Source organism: Netta rufina (assembly GCF_964035555.1).
Source record: "Netta rufina genome assembly, chromosome: 1".
Lineage (NCBI taxonomy): Eukaryota > Metazoa > Chordata > Aves > Anseriformes > Anatidae > Netta > Netta rufina.
The window spans coordinates 53,689,722-53,707,128 of record NC_140123.1 but is presented as its reverse complement, the minus strand read 5'-3'; the positions used below and the strand labels follow the sequence as shown (position 1 = coordinate 53,707,128).

Genomic DNA, 17,407 nt, shown 5'->3' with positions numbered 1-17,407 from the left:
ACTCAGTTGTGTTTGGGTATATATTTTAATGTCAGATCAATCTCTTTCAATTACTCTTTGGGATTGCTTCACTTCATGCGCTTATTATTGTAATTTTAGTTTCTTGTCAGAGTTGGTGCTGTTTGGATTTACACAATTGACCTGTATATTCAGAAAAAAAAATCATTTTATTTTTGATTTTAGCAATCAAACTCTTAATTGTCTACCTTATCCTGTCAGAAAATTCTGTAGCATTTTCACAAGCTCACAATATATTACTTTTCTTAGATCTATCTGATGATCTCTTAAATGCTCTCCAGAACTTTGTTAAAAACAAGACAAATCTATTTTTGAAAATCACTGTCCCTCTGCAGTTTTCTTTACCTAGTGTCTTCTGTGCTGTTCACTCTAGAGAGAGCATTGATGATCTCTTCCCATTTCACCACATTTGGGGGCTAAGATCACTGGATCCTGCCTTCATCTACAGATGTTTACTTCGTCGATTTTGTTTTCTTGCTTTTCTTTTTTTTTGTTAATCCTGATTCTGACCATGGAAACCACCAGCATGCTGATGATGCCCACAGTGTGGCAAGCAGAGGCAGCTGGGTACAGCACTACAGAAAAGTCTCAACCATGGTCAAGATAGCAACATAGCTACAACCAAGCTATCTCTAAAGGCATTGTTTAAAGGGCTAAGGCTTTTAGGGGAACCATTGCTGTACACTATTGTTGTTCACTATAAGCCACATTCATCTCACCTAACTCTACTCACCTGAAAATTTAAAATTTAGGCTAGCCTAGTTGTCTGCATTCCCATTGTTATCAATTCTAGAGGCCAGTTCAACCTATCCTGCAAAAGTAAGCGGGGTCAGATTGGGCTTATCTTTATGTTTTGTGTTGCTGGTTATGTGAAACTATTCCTGTTTTGCACATCAAATTGAGTGTCTCAAAACCAAGCTTTGGTCAATAGAGATTTCAGTGCAGAACTGCTCACTAGCAGATAACTACAATAGCATGAAATTTGTGTCTCTAGGGGAGAGAAAGCCATAAACAAGAGAAAGAATAGACACAGAAATTCTTGTGCTGTTTGGAGAGGAATGGAAGAGGACAAGAGGCACATCTACATCATGGCAGTCAGAGATCCTTGAGCATCGCAGACATGCTTGTTACAGACCTAGGGGCTGGAAGGCAGTGCCACTTCAATTGAACCTGTTAGTTAGTCCTGTGGAGAGGTAGGTCAAGAAGAGCAAAATGGTGCTAAAGTATCTTTCTTGCCTCTGGACCCAAGCTAGCAACATACTGACAGATGGCAGAGGTGTGTGAGCTCACCCAGAGCTGGCTTCTGACTTGCTAGTCTGTGTCTGTGTCACTGCAGAGCAGAGCTGACCCACAACAACTTTTTAATTATATAGTTCAAAACTGGAGGGAAAAGAGCAGCGGTACCTTACTGAGTGATCAGAACCCATTAAAAACTTTGCATGAGGGAAGGGAAAAATCAAAAAAAGAGAGAGCTGAAAGAAATGGCAGCTTGCCACTAGGTTACTCATGGGCAGTCATAACAAGTAGACCCACAGGGATAAAAAAGCAGCCACAGGATGGAGCCTTGTCCTACAAAGACTCTGCATTCCTCAGATGAAAGTCTCAGGGGTCTGCCCCTCTTCTATGCTGTGCAGCTTTTAGGCATATTTTCATTTCAATCAGGTATCATGGAAATGAACTGGAAATTAGCCAGTCTCGTTCTTTCTTCTCAGCTCTCCCCATTTCACAGTACAGTGAACTGTACAAACTGTTGAGGCAGACAACTCAGACAACTTGCCTATTTTTTATTTTTTCCTTCTTGGCAGTTACAAGCATCTTGATTAGCTGGTGGCCACAGACACACCATGGTTCCCAGAGGGCAGCTCCACTGGCAACTGTTTGGGAACAGGCACCCTGATGGATGAAGCCTGCCTTGCCTTCAGAAATCAGGGTCGTCCTGATGTGTCGAGACAAAAGCTCCTGTTGCAATTTTTATGAGTGTCTATGAATCCTGAGATTCAAGCTTGGAGCCGGAGCATGCAGGGTGGTGTTGCTGAATGCTGACAATGAGATGATGCACAGCTTTGGCCTTAAGTGAGATTTATGGCTAGGGCTGTTTATGATGCAAAGAGTTTATCACTGTCAAAAGAAAGAGAGAAAACAGTCTCTGTCCATTTTAAGCAGTTAATTGTAGAGGTTGTTCTCTGGTGAGTGGAGGTACAGACCTGGGATGTTTAAAATTTTCTTGCTTGGTTGCTTAAAACATCTCTATTAATAAGACCATTTGTTTAGACCATGAAATTCAGGGTATGCAAGTTTGAAAAACTCGGCTATATGTATATGTGATATATTTATATGATACAAATATACAGAAAAATATATACTTTTATCACATGAAATCATTCAGACAATAACATCCCAGATGCTCTGAATGCCTTTGGGTTGACATAACATCTTGTATAAAAATGATGTTCCTGCATAACTGTGGTGCATGACAAATGAAGAGCTTGTATTAATCCCTCAACAGTGATCTCCCAAACAGCATATTTCATAGCTAGACAGCAACTTAATGTGGGGAAAGGGAGGGAAGATTAAACTTTTTTTTTTTTTTCCCAAAAAGAGAAGTATAAGATACAACAGGCTTTTTGACATAAACGAAGGAAACTCTGCTGCAAAGAATGCTATTTACTTGAACTAGTTCACTTTTTTGCTCAGTTCAAGTATAATTTAATGAGAAAATTTCTCAATTTTCAGATAATGGTTTTGGATGAAAATGTGCTTGAGCCAGATTGAACATAAATGTTTTGTGTATGAGAATATGTACACATATGGTAAAATGAAGTACTCACAGCTTTCCTAGCTGTAGTGGAATGAGTACAGATGGATTTAATCTCAATGCTAGTCTTTTCATCCTGACACAGCATTTATGTCACCTCTAAAATAATAATCAGGAAATCTAGATAAAGTCGTACTAACAGGAAAACACTAGTGTTCTGTTTCTTACATGTAATGATAGGTGGCATAGCAAAAAAGCCTTTTAGTTTAAAATGTGATTTGCACCAGTTTCCTTTTGCACAAAACAGCTAGATTCCATAAGCGAGAAACAAACTGGGTTTTATTTTAACCAGATTCATAATCCTTAAGTAAATTACTACCCTGTAACAGTATAAGAAATCAATCTAATTCTATGTGTCAACCAGCTGCTCATATGCAGGGCTCTCCCTGTGCAAACACTCCCCAGTGAAGTCGGCAGCTTCTAACAGTGTGAAATCTGTAAGTGCCATGGACTGGCAGCTGAGCACCCTTATGCTTCAGAGGAACAATAATAAGAAAATGTTGTGGAATTTCTGGAGGTGTTTCGTGAATAGCAGAACACTGCTTTTTTTTTTCTTTTTTTTTCTTGGAGGAATATGACAGGATTCAGAGTTGTCTTGCCCCAGCAGAGAGATAATTGCTATAATTCATTAGAGAGGCTCATTTCAATTTTTCATTACTGGAGCAAAACTTAATAAACTGTGTTGAAGGGAATGAAAGCTTTAATTTCCTGAGGCTGCATACATAATTATTGTAATTCAAACAACCATTTGAACCATCCTATAGTGGTCATTACATTTCCTGTCTTCTGCCTGTCATTTTGTACTCTTTAATTTCTTCATTCACTTGTTCCTAGTTTTACATGCACTTTCAATTCCTCTGTCTTGAGAAATACAGCAAGTAAACTCATTGGTGGCAATGAGTTACTGCAGTTTCTACAGGCTCCTTTTTAGAACAGCCTAGACGACATCTAACATTGATCTTACATCATTTATGCTTCAGCTGTGCAAAGAGAATAGTTTCACACTGGGAATGACTTTAAACTATGTCCTATTTTAAAATAAGCTTATTTATTTTCCTCATGCCCCTGCCACATTTTCTGATCAAAGGCATTTATATCTAAACAAGTTTTGTTTCTTACAAATGCTTTGCCTATCTTGTTTGATTCTACAGTACAACTGCTTGTGAAGCTGAATTTATATCTCAGCTATCGTATGCATAACTACAGCCTGTGACGGAAGAAGCAAAAGGTTAGAACTTCACTGCTGAAGGTTCTGTAGGAAGGCAAAGCTGTGTCAAAAGAGATACAAAGGAAAAAAACTGGAGACCACAGGTTACATCATTAAAATTGAAAACTTTACCTTTGTGACTATAACTTAAAGATTTGGCTTACTATATGCAAGCAGACAAGCTGAAAGCTGTTATTCAAGCAGTAGAAATACAGAAGAACTGGAAAGGTGAAAAGCACCACAACAATCAGTACACTGATCTCAGTCTGAACAAACCTCCTGAAAGTTTGTCTCTAACTGGGAGTGACATTCTTCAGGACTATACAAGACCTGTAGTTGTATTCCAGCTTCTGCAGCATTACATAACAAAGCAAGGAGATATCCAACTATATATATATTTTTATTTATTATATATAATATAGATATTAAAAAAAAAACAAAAACCAAAACACTACAATTCAGAATTCAGTTCAGAACCACCCCAAAACAGGAATACTTCACTTTTCTGAACTTTTGAAATCTATAAAATACAGCGGTAATCCTCGCATCGACGTGTGATAGCAGACTGGCTCATAAGCTTTCTATGCTTCATTCATTTGCTTAATTCTGTTTATAGTCCTGACTAAAATTAGACAAAACAGCAACAACAACAACAACAACCAAACAAGAATTATTTGATTTATTCATATATCCTGCCTGTTTTTGAAAGGAAATGTGATTTAATGGCCAATGGCTAGGATCTGGTCAAAATCCAAATTCATTTTTGACTCAAGCTCTCATTGCAAAAGCTATGTGTTTGCATCATTCTTAGATTAATAGATCTTTCAGCATTTGAAGAGCCTTAAAAGGGATTGTATCCATACAAATAAATAAGAAAAAATCCAATGATTTTCTTCAAACCACAAAAATACTTGAATTTCATTAGGCTTGGGAGAAAGGGTAGAATCAGTTTTTATTTTATCTGAAGCCGTTCTCCTTTTATGTTGGTATATTTCTTGGGTTCAATTATTTTTTTTTTTTTTTTTTTAAGAAGACATATAACATGTCTCATGTTATTCTATGAATGTCTTTCAGCCGTTAAAGCAAGGTACCATGCAATCCAAATCTTTTCAATGTTTAGAGTTCCTTTGAAGGTGGTTGCAGCAATTTTATCTCATTTTATTTTCCTGCTTAAGAAAAACTGGCAAAATATCAAAAGACATGGAAATGAGTGCTCTTCATTTTGAAGTTAGATGGCTTAGTTCATTTCAAAACCAGGCTAACCTTTGACTTTCTGATTAGCTTGCTGGAATTCAAACTCATTCAATGCCTGTGCATCCTTTCAGGATTAGCACCCCTTCTGATGAAGAGTGAAGTTAGCTCAAGCTGTTTTGTATGATGTGCAGCCCAAAGGCTTAAAGCTGATGATCATGTTGGCTAAAAATGCCTCTTGGCTTTCCTTCTGTATTCATAACTGCACTGCTTGCCCTTTCTGATTGCTAAGGAACAGGATTACATTTCATGTTCCCAAGCAAGGGCCACAGGATCTTTGACCTTACCTGGATACGCACATATGCACATTGCCAGTTCCCAAAACTCGCTGGCCACTTTGAAAGTCTACTTGCATATTCACAACACAGGGAGAACTGTTCAGTCCTATCCTTACTGTTCTTGACCTCCAGCACCTCACTCTGCGTCCCTTTCTTGGTGGCTGTCATACTCCCTGAAATAAGTCTTTTTCCAACAAAGCATTGATCCCTGTATTGGCCCATCAAAACCATGTCTCCTTTCTCTTTCACAAATCATCATCCAGCCATAGACAGTGTAAAGGAGAGTGTGGATGCCATGAAGTTATAAATGATGGCATGCAAATAGAATCAGGGCAATCTGATTTTCCTGTGTCTTGACCCCCATGAGTAGAGAAAAAAGACTGCTTTGATTAAGCAAATATAATATGCTAGTCATAAAAGTAATGCAGCAAACCATATGGAATATCAGAATCTAATTTAAATAAACATACTTTCTAAACCAGAAAACAGTTAAATATTAGCAATAAAAATTTAAAACACTTCCCTTGCCCTGCCTTGTCTCCCCATTTTTTCCTGTAATTCCTTTATACCAACATATTTATGTCTGAGAGACCCTCTCCCTATTTACCTCGAGCTGAACTTGATTCTGACTTAGCAGCTGCCTTAAGATCCCTAGCTGGGATTCTTTTCTCTGTTTGGTTTTTGATAACAGGCAAGGCTTGATTACCTTATCCCAATAAGTTACTATGGCAAATTCCACCAGTGTAGAATGAGGCATTCACAAATATGTTCTTATCAGTGCACATTTACCCTGTCTGTGCGATTTAATCCATTAAAATTAAAAGGTGGATTTTGCAAATGAAGGCTCAGCAATGTACTCCTTGCTGGAAGTTTGTCATTAGCCTGGATCACTGGTACAAGTATAATTTCCTTTATTGGAAAACACTTCAGCTAGCCAACAGATAGTGGAATAAGGTCTCAAAACCATGTAACATTGCATTCAGAAGTGCAATAAATCCTGAAGAAAACCTTAGTGTTGTTAATCCTGTTATTTATCACTGTGACAGAACATTCTTGGCTGGTTTATGGCATGGCTACTTTTAATAAGCACAAAACAAAATTAGGATTTTCTTGTGTCAGACAATATAGTGGATCAAATGGGGAAAAATATGGGTCTAAACTCAGTGGGACTAAACTCAGTGAGAAACATGGGCTGTATGGCCAATGTGTGGCAGCTGAGTCATTCTAGAAAGAATGGGAATTTTACTTGCTTTTGAAATACCCTTGTCACATCTTCCCCCTTACAATTATGCCCTTTTAATCTCTATTATCTCTCTGATAAAAGAAGTGGCTGACAAGAGTGTGGTTTAGTATGGGGATGAGTAGTCTTGAAGTGATTATAGTGCCTATGCCATGGGGAGACATTAAAGAACAAATGGCATTGAAGAGTATGTCCCTATATATCATTAACTATTTTCTAGATTTCTGAAAGAGTATTTGCCAGCTGTGTTATTTCACATTTTAGCACAGAAATAAATCAGCATTATAACCTGTGGGAAATAGGATTTTTTAAAAGTGCTCCCTCAACTAGCTTGAGAATTCAGGGGTTTTGTCCCATGACATTACCAAGTTAATTTGCAGCTGGTCACATTCCTACAAGAGTTGCTGCACATTTTGCAGGCAGTATTTCTCCTTCAGTCAATCCCTCTCCTATCTGTCTATATCCAGCTGTTTTAATGATAAAAGGGATTTTTAAGGGACTCAGTTTTGCCACCCTGACTTTTATCAAACAAGGGGTGACTTGATGAAAATCATGATGAAGCTGAGCCTTTCTCTGCAGGCAGAGAGGAGCTGAGTTCACCGTCTCTCATCTACCAACAAAGGTCTTTACGTTGAAGAACTCTGCCTGGCCTGGAAATGAACTGTGCTAGTGCGTGGCCTTTGTGACAGCAGGGTGGGGTTGATCTAGGAGCTGTCCTCTTTTCTTCCAACAACACAATCATTATAATCTGGGGGAGGTGGGCTGCAGATAGAAACAGCTGTGGTTTCCCAGTCCCATCACCCTACTATTGCACTAACTACTTAAGAAAATATTCTGTACCTCATGAAGAGAAGGTATTCACAGTGTCCAGAAGTCCTGTACCCTTGACAGAATTGCTCATCTATTACAGGCAAACTGAGGTTACCAATTCAGACTTTGTTAACTTGGATATTCTTGGATATTATGGAGATCATGCTTTACAGAAACAGATATATATATATATTTTCTGGCTCACTGAATTTCCATAGTGCAAATTAAAGGTTAGAAAATGGTGCAGAAACATTAGGTGATGGCTGTGAACTCTACGTCTTCTACTTCAGAAGAAACAAACACCTGAAATGAAGATCTCATTAAGGTCTTCAAGACCAGGAACATATTTCTAATGTGTGTTCAGTGCCTACCTACCACAGGATGACCCTCATTGACGAAACAAAATAATTACTGTACAAGGTGTATAATAGTAATGTCCCTGTCTATCCAGATATGTAGATTGTGAGCTCCATAAAAATGATGTCTGAGAATAGGATTAATCTCACAGGAAAACAGCATCCATGTCTGAGCCAAAACTCTTCTGTAGTCAAAGTGAGAAACAGGAACTAGAGGGTGCAAGTACTTTTCAATCCAATACAGATTTTTAAAGTAGCTCAGATCAACTGTGCCCTGAAAATTCCTATTTCTCTCAAATGTCAGTATGGGTTATGTGATTTGGCTAGCTGGATGGTTAGATACCTGCATTTGGTTGGATGGATTTAATCTAAATGAATAAAAAGCAATTGAAAGAATTTTTATTCTCACATTATTTAAAAGATTATAAATGATCTCTGATGTTTATTTACGCATTATTTCAAAGATTATAAATGATCTCTGATTTTAAACCCATTAACATTCACTGTAAGATCAAGGAAAATAGGAGTTTCTCTCAGTTATTAAGCAACGTTTTGTTTCTTTTTCTTTCCTCCTTTTTTTTTTTTTTTTTTTTTTTTTTTTTTTTTTTAAGTGATTGCTGCTTTTCCCTGCAGAAGAAATGTAGTTCTCAAATTTCTGTTATTTCTGCATATATATCACCCTTTTAATATATGAGCACTGTAGGTATGTTATATTAAAAGAAGGCAAAGCACTTCAAGCAATTAGTTTTTACTTTAGTGCTTATAGCTGTTACTTAGGTAACGCAATTATTGTTATGAACTGGAGATTTCTGTAGGCTTGAATGTTTAAGGAGAAAAGCAATTTTCATTCTAGTCCATTTTCATTTGGGTTCCTATATTGTATTTATGCTGTCCAAATATATAATAGGAAAGCAAAATTCCCAGCGCTTTGAAGTGAATGCAGTTATCCTGGGGACTGTTAAGTGCTGGTTGTGTATTGGTGATGTGGTTTCTTCCCATACAAATGAATGTCAGTCTCAGTTTCACTGGGCTCTGGCACTGAGTTCCTCTTGCCTGAATTTAAAAGCCCAGTGTGTGTGTTGAGGATGTCGATGTGAGCTGGGTGTCAGAGCCCCACCAGTCAGTGGAGACATGGAGTGGGATTCAGTTGCCTGCACACAGGTATTGAAGGCTTTTTGGTTCTTCCATGTGCCAGTACAGGTCTCCTGTAGGAACTGCACCATATCTGAGACCCTCCTGTGGAGCCCTTAGATGTCTCTCTCTGGACAGTCTATTGGTCTTTTTGGAAGCGGAGTCAAGGGAGTTATTCAGTTGGCCACATGCCTAATTTTGGTCTAAATTAGGATCTTACGAATAGCTCCTAGACCGCTCATTCAATTACAAATATACATTAGCCTAACACCATTTTGGAGTCCTCTGGAGCATTCAGAAGACTGCAGAACCTTATCAAGGTTCTTCATCACATCAAGTACCTTATCACATCTGTTAGCTCAATGCAGATGCCCTGGTAGTTCGGGGCCTCTTGCTTAGCAGGAGGCATTTGTGTTTCAGCAAGTGAATCCTCCCTGTTCATTGATCACCTTGACTATCTCCTCTTTGCTACCAGGGGAGACTAAGAAACCTGGCTCTACTTTTATTATAGATGCTAAGTTAGACACAGTGAACTCCTTTTCTTATTTACCAAAAATTACATGTACATAACATACATTCAGTGCAGAAGAAGCAAAACCCAAAAAGACCAAAAGCAAACATATGAATGATGGTCATTTGTTACCACTGCCACCAGGAAAAACTGTGCAAGGCCACCAAAACATGAGCATCTACTTTCATCTCCAGTGAATTGCACACCTAAGTCCTAAATTTGAATAGCCTCAGTTACCTTCACTTCAATAGGGCTATCTGTGAAATCACATATTGACTGCTCAGTCAGAGTTCAGCTAACTCTAGCCCCATGCAAGCTTAGTATCTTGTCAATTCCTAGGTTCCTCATAGCTGCCCAAGAAACATTGGCACTTACAGGGAGCTATTCACGTGATCTCTAGAAAACGTCTACATTAGGCTGTGGGAATTGCACTGTGAAAATGCATGTTTTCTTAACTGATTGTGGAGGGAGCCCATGCAACTAACTCCTACTCCTGTAGCTGTATTTTTCTATTACCATGTACACACCAATGGGATGTGCTGAAGCATCCTGAGGGTATACTCCTACTTTCCATGGTGACTAGGTACCTGAAGTAGTAATACAGGGGCTATGCATTTTGTCCTAGTGTAGAGCTGTGATGCTGCTAGAGCCTACACTACCTAGGATTTAGAAATGCTGCTGGGTCTTTTAAGATGCATAACCTTAGAATAGTCCTTAGCTGATGATGGGTAAAATTAGATTTGATGAAGCCTTTCTTTTTTCCTTCCTTCCCCAGTATTATTAAAAGCCTTGGCTTTCCCATCAATGAGTATCTATAACTAGTCACTCAATCTTTGCTGTTTACAGGCAAAATGTAAATACATTAAGGAAGCACCCTGTATTGCTGTCCCAACGATGTAGACAGATACATTGATATGACTGTGGAATGAGAAAAAAAAATATAGGAAGAAAATATAGGAAACGTTTTTTGATGTAATATATTTGCTTTTGACTAAAGAAAGTTCACAAAAGGGTCACAATTTGTATGAAGGTAAATCTTTTTAGTCCCAATATTTTATGTCTTCTAACTACTAGTAATGCCTATAAAAGTCCATAAAGTGTCAAATTCTATTGCAAACAAGGAAAATGTGTGAAATGTTTGGCTTGGGAAATCGGGTTTTAGTCTGCTGTAACCTACCATTTGTTACAAGTGGAGTCCAGCGTTGCACACGTCTCGTGCAAGTTTAAAATATATCTGTGTGTTGCAGTCTAACAAAATAAAAATTGCTGCAAAAGGCACCAGAGAACTAATTCACAGTACAATATAACACATTTTTATCTGGAGAGTGAGAATCACTATTTGCAATTAATTGAGAAATTACCAAAGCTTTAATTTCTTTGTTGGCAGCCACACCAGTGCACAACTAGCTTGATGATTAAAAAATATTTTGTGATCTGTGATCACTTGAACAAAAGGGCCCTCTATTCTCTAGGTGTAAATGGACTGGTGATACATTACAAAATCCATTTTTTATGGAAACTTAGTATTGCTTTTAGAACCTGTTGCTAGTTGTCATATTAACCATGTAAGAATTCATAGCAGTGTAACACCTTTCAGGCAGGTAATCAGTCATAGTTGTTATTCTCATGCCACTTGGAAGCATCTAAATGGGCATCATTTATATATTGTAACTAGGGACACAAGCCGTACTACCGATTTTTAAACCATATTTCTTCTATTAATATTATGTCAAAATGCTAAAGTGTAGAGGACATTTATATAGTCACTGTCTTTCTTTAGCATTAGCAAGAACATTAAGAATTCACTTTTCCTTCTGCACAGATTCATGCATAGACACATGAAATGAAATGTGATCTATCTTTCAGCTGAAAGAACAGTGCTGATGTGTTTCCTGCTTAGATTCATCTTCTAGATGTTGATAATAAAAACTTTCTGTATACTGGAAAAAAACCAACAAACTTTTACTGAGTAGAGGCTAAAGCATCAAATGGAAGGAACTAGATTTTCATCTAGATTTACAAAGGGGAATTGCCATTGGATAAAACTTGTGCAGCCTCCAGTATGAAATATTTTTGCTGCAGACTAGCAATCCTTCTAGGTACCTGATGACACCACAACAATGAGTATGATTAGAATTATGATTAGAACTATCTATCAAGATATTTATAGACCCAATTCTCCTTTTGAACACATTTGATTCATAGAGCCTAACTCCAAAGCCTGGTATTACAGTTACATTAAGATATCTACAAATTGGCTGTCTGAGCTAATCATTCAGATTCTTTTCATACCCAATGGGGAGAAATGGGTAATTCAAAAGGTAATTCAGATTTCATGTCATCTCCAAATGAGCATCTTAAGCAGGATCTGGAGGTGCCTAGTTCTCTCCACTGATTAATAAGGGAATGAGGTTATAGCTCAGACTTTGATAACAACATTAGAAAAATTAAAAGATAGGGCAAATAAATCCCACTTCATGTTATTATGGTTTGATATGGCACAGATGTGCAAGCTTCAGCCTATATATCCTGCTTTTGTTTACACTAATAGCCAAGTTCAGGAATCACTTAATTCCTCAACAACCAAAGACCCATGACTGTCATTTTTTCATCTTAACTGTGTTCTAGTCTAGTAGTCAGAAGTAGCTTCTGTTTACAGGTGTCATATGCCCCATCCTGGTAACAGGTATACTTAATACTGCTTATACATTCCTGGAAAAGAGATGAAGACTCTAAGGGGATCTTCACACCAATAGTTAAAGGAAGTTCAGCTAGAACTAGCAGGTGTATATTTAGAAGGCACTGTGTTCAATGAGACTGTTAGGCAACATGTCACTATTCAAGCAAGGCAGACAATGCCTTGTAATCAGGACTGTACATTTTTTTGGACCACTAATTAATGTAGAGAGCTGTCTTTCCTGTTAGTGTTGGAAGACATTTTTTCCTTGCTCACACTGAATGGAGTCTGAACAGCAGGCAGAACCATTCCACCTGAAGACACAGGCAACCACTGAAATAAGGCACTTTCTTAGTAACTGCCTCATGCATTAGGAATTCAGTGCATCAGAGACAGCAGCATGCAGAACTCTTCAGCAGGGTTATGGAATAATATTGCCTTTTTAAAAAACAGATCTCTACCAGGTCTCTCAGGAGGGTTCTGACAGCCATCATCACTCACCCACCTTTGCCACCTGAAACTGGTATTAACCAGGAAGGAAAAAATGATAACACAAACTTAAACTTAGATATTGCTGTGACACAGAAACTGAGAATAAACAAAGTCTGACACTAAGCAAACACCTCTTTGAGGAGAACCAGGCAAATCCTAAATTTGACACCAAATGATCACGACAAATGTTGTAAAATATATTTATTCATTGTGCGTGTTGTACAGGAGTTATTTGCTGAATAACAGCACACAGAAAGAAATGGCACCTCCAACAGTACAACATATAAAGCTTGTGGGGGGAGTAGTCTATAGGAAGTTAGGGGACATTTAAAACACCTGCACGAGCCTGTTAATTTCACTCTTAAAAGTGTGACCAATACTTTGTGAGCTATGAAGCCTTTTACATGCTTATTTTTTGTATCTTTCCCTACAGGTTCTGTATGCAGAAGGTGTTCAAAAATTCATCTCAATATTTTAAACCCTGTAAGATTTATAACTGCTGAATTTTATTCTAGGGTCTCTTGAGAAATAAAATGTGGAGAATAAACATCCTATATCAGGAATACTGTGGTATCACTGCATATATTTAACATTTCTAGACTCTGGACTAAATGGATTCTTACAAAACTGAAACATAAGCTCCACCGTTGGGAGTTCCCCAAGAGGATTCCTTGGGCAAGTCAGATCAATGTCTTCATGGTATACTGTCTTGTTAATTTCAGTCTTTCATAGCTAAAATGCAAAACAGTTTTCTCTCTCTTTCTCTTTCTCTCTCTCTCGAATTATATTTTCTGCTTCATGTACCTTTGGAACACTGGGAAGGAATTGTTCACAACAGATTTGTTGGGTTACTGTTGCATTTTTTATTGTAACAAAAATCATTACACACTGTAGTAAAAATATTTTAAAAATATGAATGAATTGACACTTAAAATACATCCCACTATATTCCTAAAATAACAATTTCAGGGTTCTTTGCTCACAGAAAATGAAACTTCATTTACTTTTACTTAAAAAAAACACAGGAGGGAAGATAAAGGAACATTTTCCTACAAAGTGTGACACAATATATTCCCCTCCCCAGGGTAAAGAGCATGAAAGAGTTTATTTTTCAGACTAGGTGCATGCTCATCCACTTATTTATGCTGCTGCTATACTGTACTTGAATGTAAATCACCCTCAAAATGCCACGGCCAATTTCTCAGTTGCCTATCTCCATAGCATGCATGTGCATTATGCATTATATGGTTAATAGTGCATCAGCTCCCCTGTGGAAAATCAAGAAGGCTTCCATGTCCTTCCAAAAGGAAATGTGGAATAATTTTGCACACAGGTCAGGCTGAGGTATGTTCTTGGGACAAATTGCAGCTGAATTAAAGCAGCACTGTGCTGTACGATGGCATGGTGGATACAGAGGTACTTGAGGCAGCTGAAATGCGGGAAGTAGGTATGAGTATATCAGCATGGGGCTCTCTGTAGGCTAATTAGTCCTGCTAAGAAGCAGGTCCAAGCTAAATGCTTTGAGGTAATTCACAAGTCAGATGATGCATATCTGCACAGTGCTGTGTTCCTGCCTTCCAAACCCCTGCTGAGGAAGCCTTTTGTTTGAAACACAGGGTCCTCTAAAATTCACAGAATTTCTGTAGCTGGAAAGTATAATCTATTCTACTTTATCAAACTCGCACAAAGTGGTTTGCCCAAGACTGGGCAGTGAGACAGTTACAATTCTAGGGAGCGAGCTCAGGATGGCCTGAGAGATGATTTCCTTTGCTCAAGTGCTATCTCCAGGCACAAGCCCCAGAAATAGATGACACTGCAGAGTGTCTGCATTGCTGCACATGTGTATGTGGTGTCTGAGATCATGTGGACACTTATGTCAGCTTTTAGCTTACTGAGGGAATACATTCCTTTCTAGGAATGAGACGTCATCCTTGAAGCAGCAGAAGAATATTGGTAAGAACCAGCAACTCCGAGCACTGGACAGAATTAGATAAGCTAGAATCTAAAATTACTGCTACTGTTTTAGCCTACATGACACACACAAAGTAAAGATGGTGAAGATGAAACTTGAAGTGTTTTGCCCAGCATTGTACAAAGACAAATGGGAATGAAAGTGAAGAATAAGAATACCAAAGCTTACACCATGTTGCATTGTCCTCCAGATAGTCCTCTGGGAAGCAAGAGGGAAACATTCAGGGAACAGAAAAACAAAACAAAATAATAATAATAAAAAAAAAAAACAGAAAATAAAAAAACAAAACAGGTTATACCAAACAGGCAACCACAGTAAAGATAACGAATCTTTATAAGCAGTAGATTTTCAATGAGAAATCTTAGATCATACTCTACAGAAGCAGATGAGTTCAGTGGTTAAAGTTATTTAGTTTCTGACAGTATTTGTTTCAACTTCAGGTGCAATTGCTGGATGCTTAGCCTAAGGTTGTCACTTTCTGGCACTTTGTAGTAGATAGGTAGAGAAGGATTTCTCTGAGAGGTTTAAACGTGTACTTTAGGATGAGCTGAATCATGCTTTATAAATATTTAATCTCAACTCAGTTGCCTAAACCTACATTTAGAAAACTGAATAAAGGCCATCATTTCTCTCTGCTAACAATAAAAAAACTACTGACCTTCACATCTAGGATGGTCATCTAGAAATCAAATCTAAATAAGCGGTTATAGGTATCTATACTACAGATGTCTATATTTAATCAGTTTAGCTGCTGTTATGATCGGCAGAGAAACAGATGGGAATCTAGTTACCTAAATATAGAGCATATAAAGTAAATTTAGTAGCTTTGATGTATTCCATCTTGCTTAGACAGGTCTCCCGTAAGTATTTCTAGTTACATTTGCACATCTTGAAAACCATAGGCATCTCAAATAACATTAGGGGACTATATTGATGCAGCTGAATCCCCCAAGAGGGACTTCAGAGAATAACTGGGCCTCAGTTCTGTCCACTCTTGGATGCCATATAGTGGTCTTCCTCTCAGGTATCCTACCTGGCCTTCAACCCCCAAGTCTAGGAGAGCATGGGCATCCTGCCAGCTCAGTCAGATATCACATACTCCAAGGCATCTCAGACAGTTTTGCTTATCTACGTATAGATAACTATAGTTAAGCCTTTCATTTCCCAATCTATGAGAAGTGTCTGTGACAGATGGGGTGAATCACTCTCTGAAGATGTATGTCTCTCTCCATTGACTTCAGAAAGAGCCTGACTCTTAGGCCCCATGCTACAAATACTTGATTTAATTGCTGGAAATAAGTGTACTGAACCGCTTGGGATGCTGCAGCATATTCTACCTGGCTCCCTACTTCTGTTCCATTGGTCTCCTCTAGTCCTATGTGGTATCTTCCAGTCCCCTGTTTCCAATACTCTGGGGAGTAACATGGTATAGTTGGAGGTGTCCCTGCCCATGGCAGGGGGTGTGGAATTAGATCTTTAAGGTCCCTTCCAGCCCAACCCATTCTATGATTCTGTGAGTCTCAGATGGTGTTTTACGTCCATGCTTAGACAACCCTCTCAAGCTCAAGCTCTGCATGACTTCCTAAATACATCTACTGCATTTTAATCCAACTATACCTGCTTTGGGGGGATCTTTTTTTTTCTTTTTCTTTTTTTTTTTTTTTTTTTTTCTGTTTTCCCCACATTTTTCTCAATTAATTTTGATCTATTTCTTTTTTATTAAGTTTTACAGACTAATGCAATAATGCAGGCAAACCTCCCTTCTTGGAACACAATGGCTGGATTAATCAAATTTTATTGGGTGATGTTGGTAGTAGGGTGATAGCTGGACCAGATGGGCTTGAAGGTCTTTTCCAACCTTAATGATTCTGTGATTCTATGATTCTATGAAATTCAGGCAAGCATAATGAAACACATTTTCAGAAGTGTTCAGCATCTGATGTTCTCAGTGTAGGCTTCTCATGAGAGATCTGCATTGTGCAACATAACTGATAAAATATGCTCAACTGAATTAAATACACAAATGGGAATATGAGCAGGAGTAAAAAATTGATTCAGATGTGCAATGCTATTGAGATTCAGAGGAAATATTTTCTAAACTTGGTCACTTCTAAGGACTTGCTGTCAAAGACAGATGAAAACAGGATTGTTTGTCACTTGTTTTGAGGTTTACATAGCTGCATGTTTGAACTTTGTGATGACAACTTGAAGTTAAGTGGTCCAACAGTATTTTATGAGTAAAATCTCCAGAACAGACGTCTAAAACCATAAATGTAAGACTGAATAGTCAGCTGACTCATGAGGAAAAGTTCCTCTTACATAAAAGCAGGTAGTAATAACTCCGTGTTTCTTATATCAATAATAATGAAAAGGAGCTTTAACCGTTTGGCACAATTATCAAAATACTAATCTTGCTGTACATTTTTATTAAGTAAGAAATAGAAAATGATCAGTGTGCAGACTGGAAAACTGCTTTGGGTGGGATTCTACTTGTGTCTTATTAATGATGCAAGGATTGGGAGCATCTAACTGAAGCTGGTCCTCTAGGCTCTGTCTATAGTTAATGAAGAGAGATATGATTCAGGGAATGATTCAGCACATTAAATGCTGAAGGTCTAATGTAGGCAGTTTGAATGGTGTTCCTATGAG

At 38.0% G+C, this 17,407-nt stretch overlaps 1 protein-coding gene across 1 annotated transcript in view; it reads right to left on the bottom strand.

Moving 5' to 3' along the window:
• GPC6 (glypican 6) overlaps positions 1–17,407 on the bottom strand; it is a gene marked incomplete at both ends in the record, with an annotated part of 808,075 nt that overhangs the window by 41,906 nt on the left and 748,762 nt on the right. Inside the window, one exon of the mRNA XM_084301144.1 lies at positions 14,927–14,956. Within this exon, the coding sequence (XP_084157270.1) occupies positions 14,927–14,956 (30 nt within the window). The remainder of the gene's footprint in view (positions 1–14,926; positions 14,957–17,407) is intronic.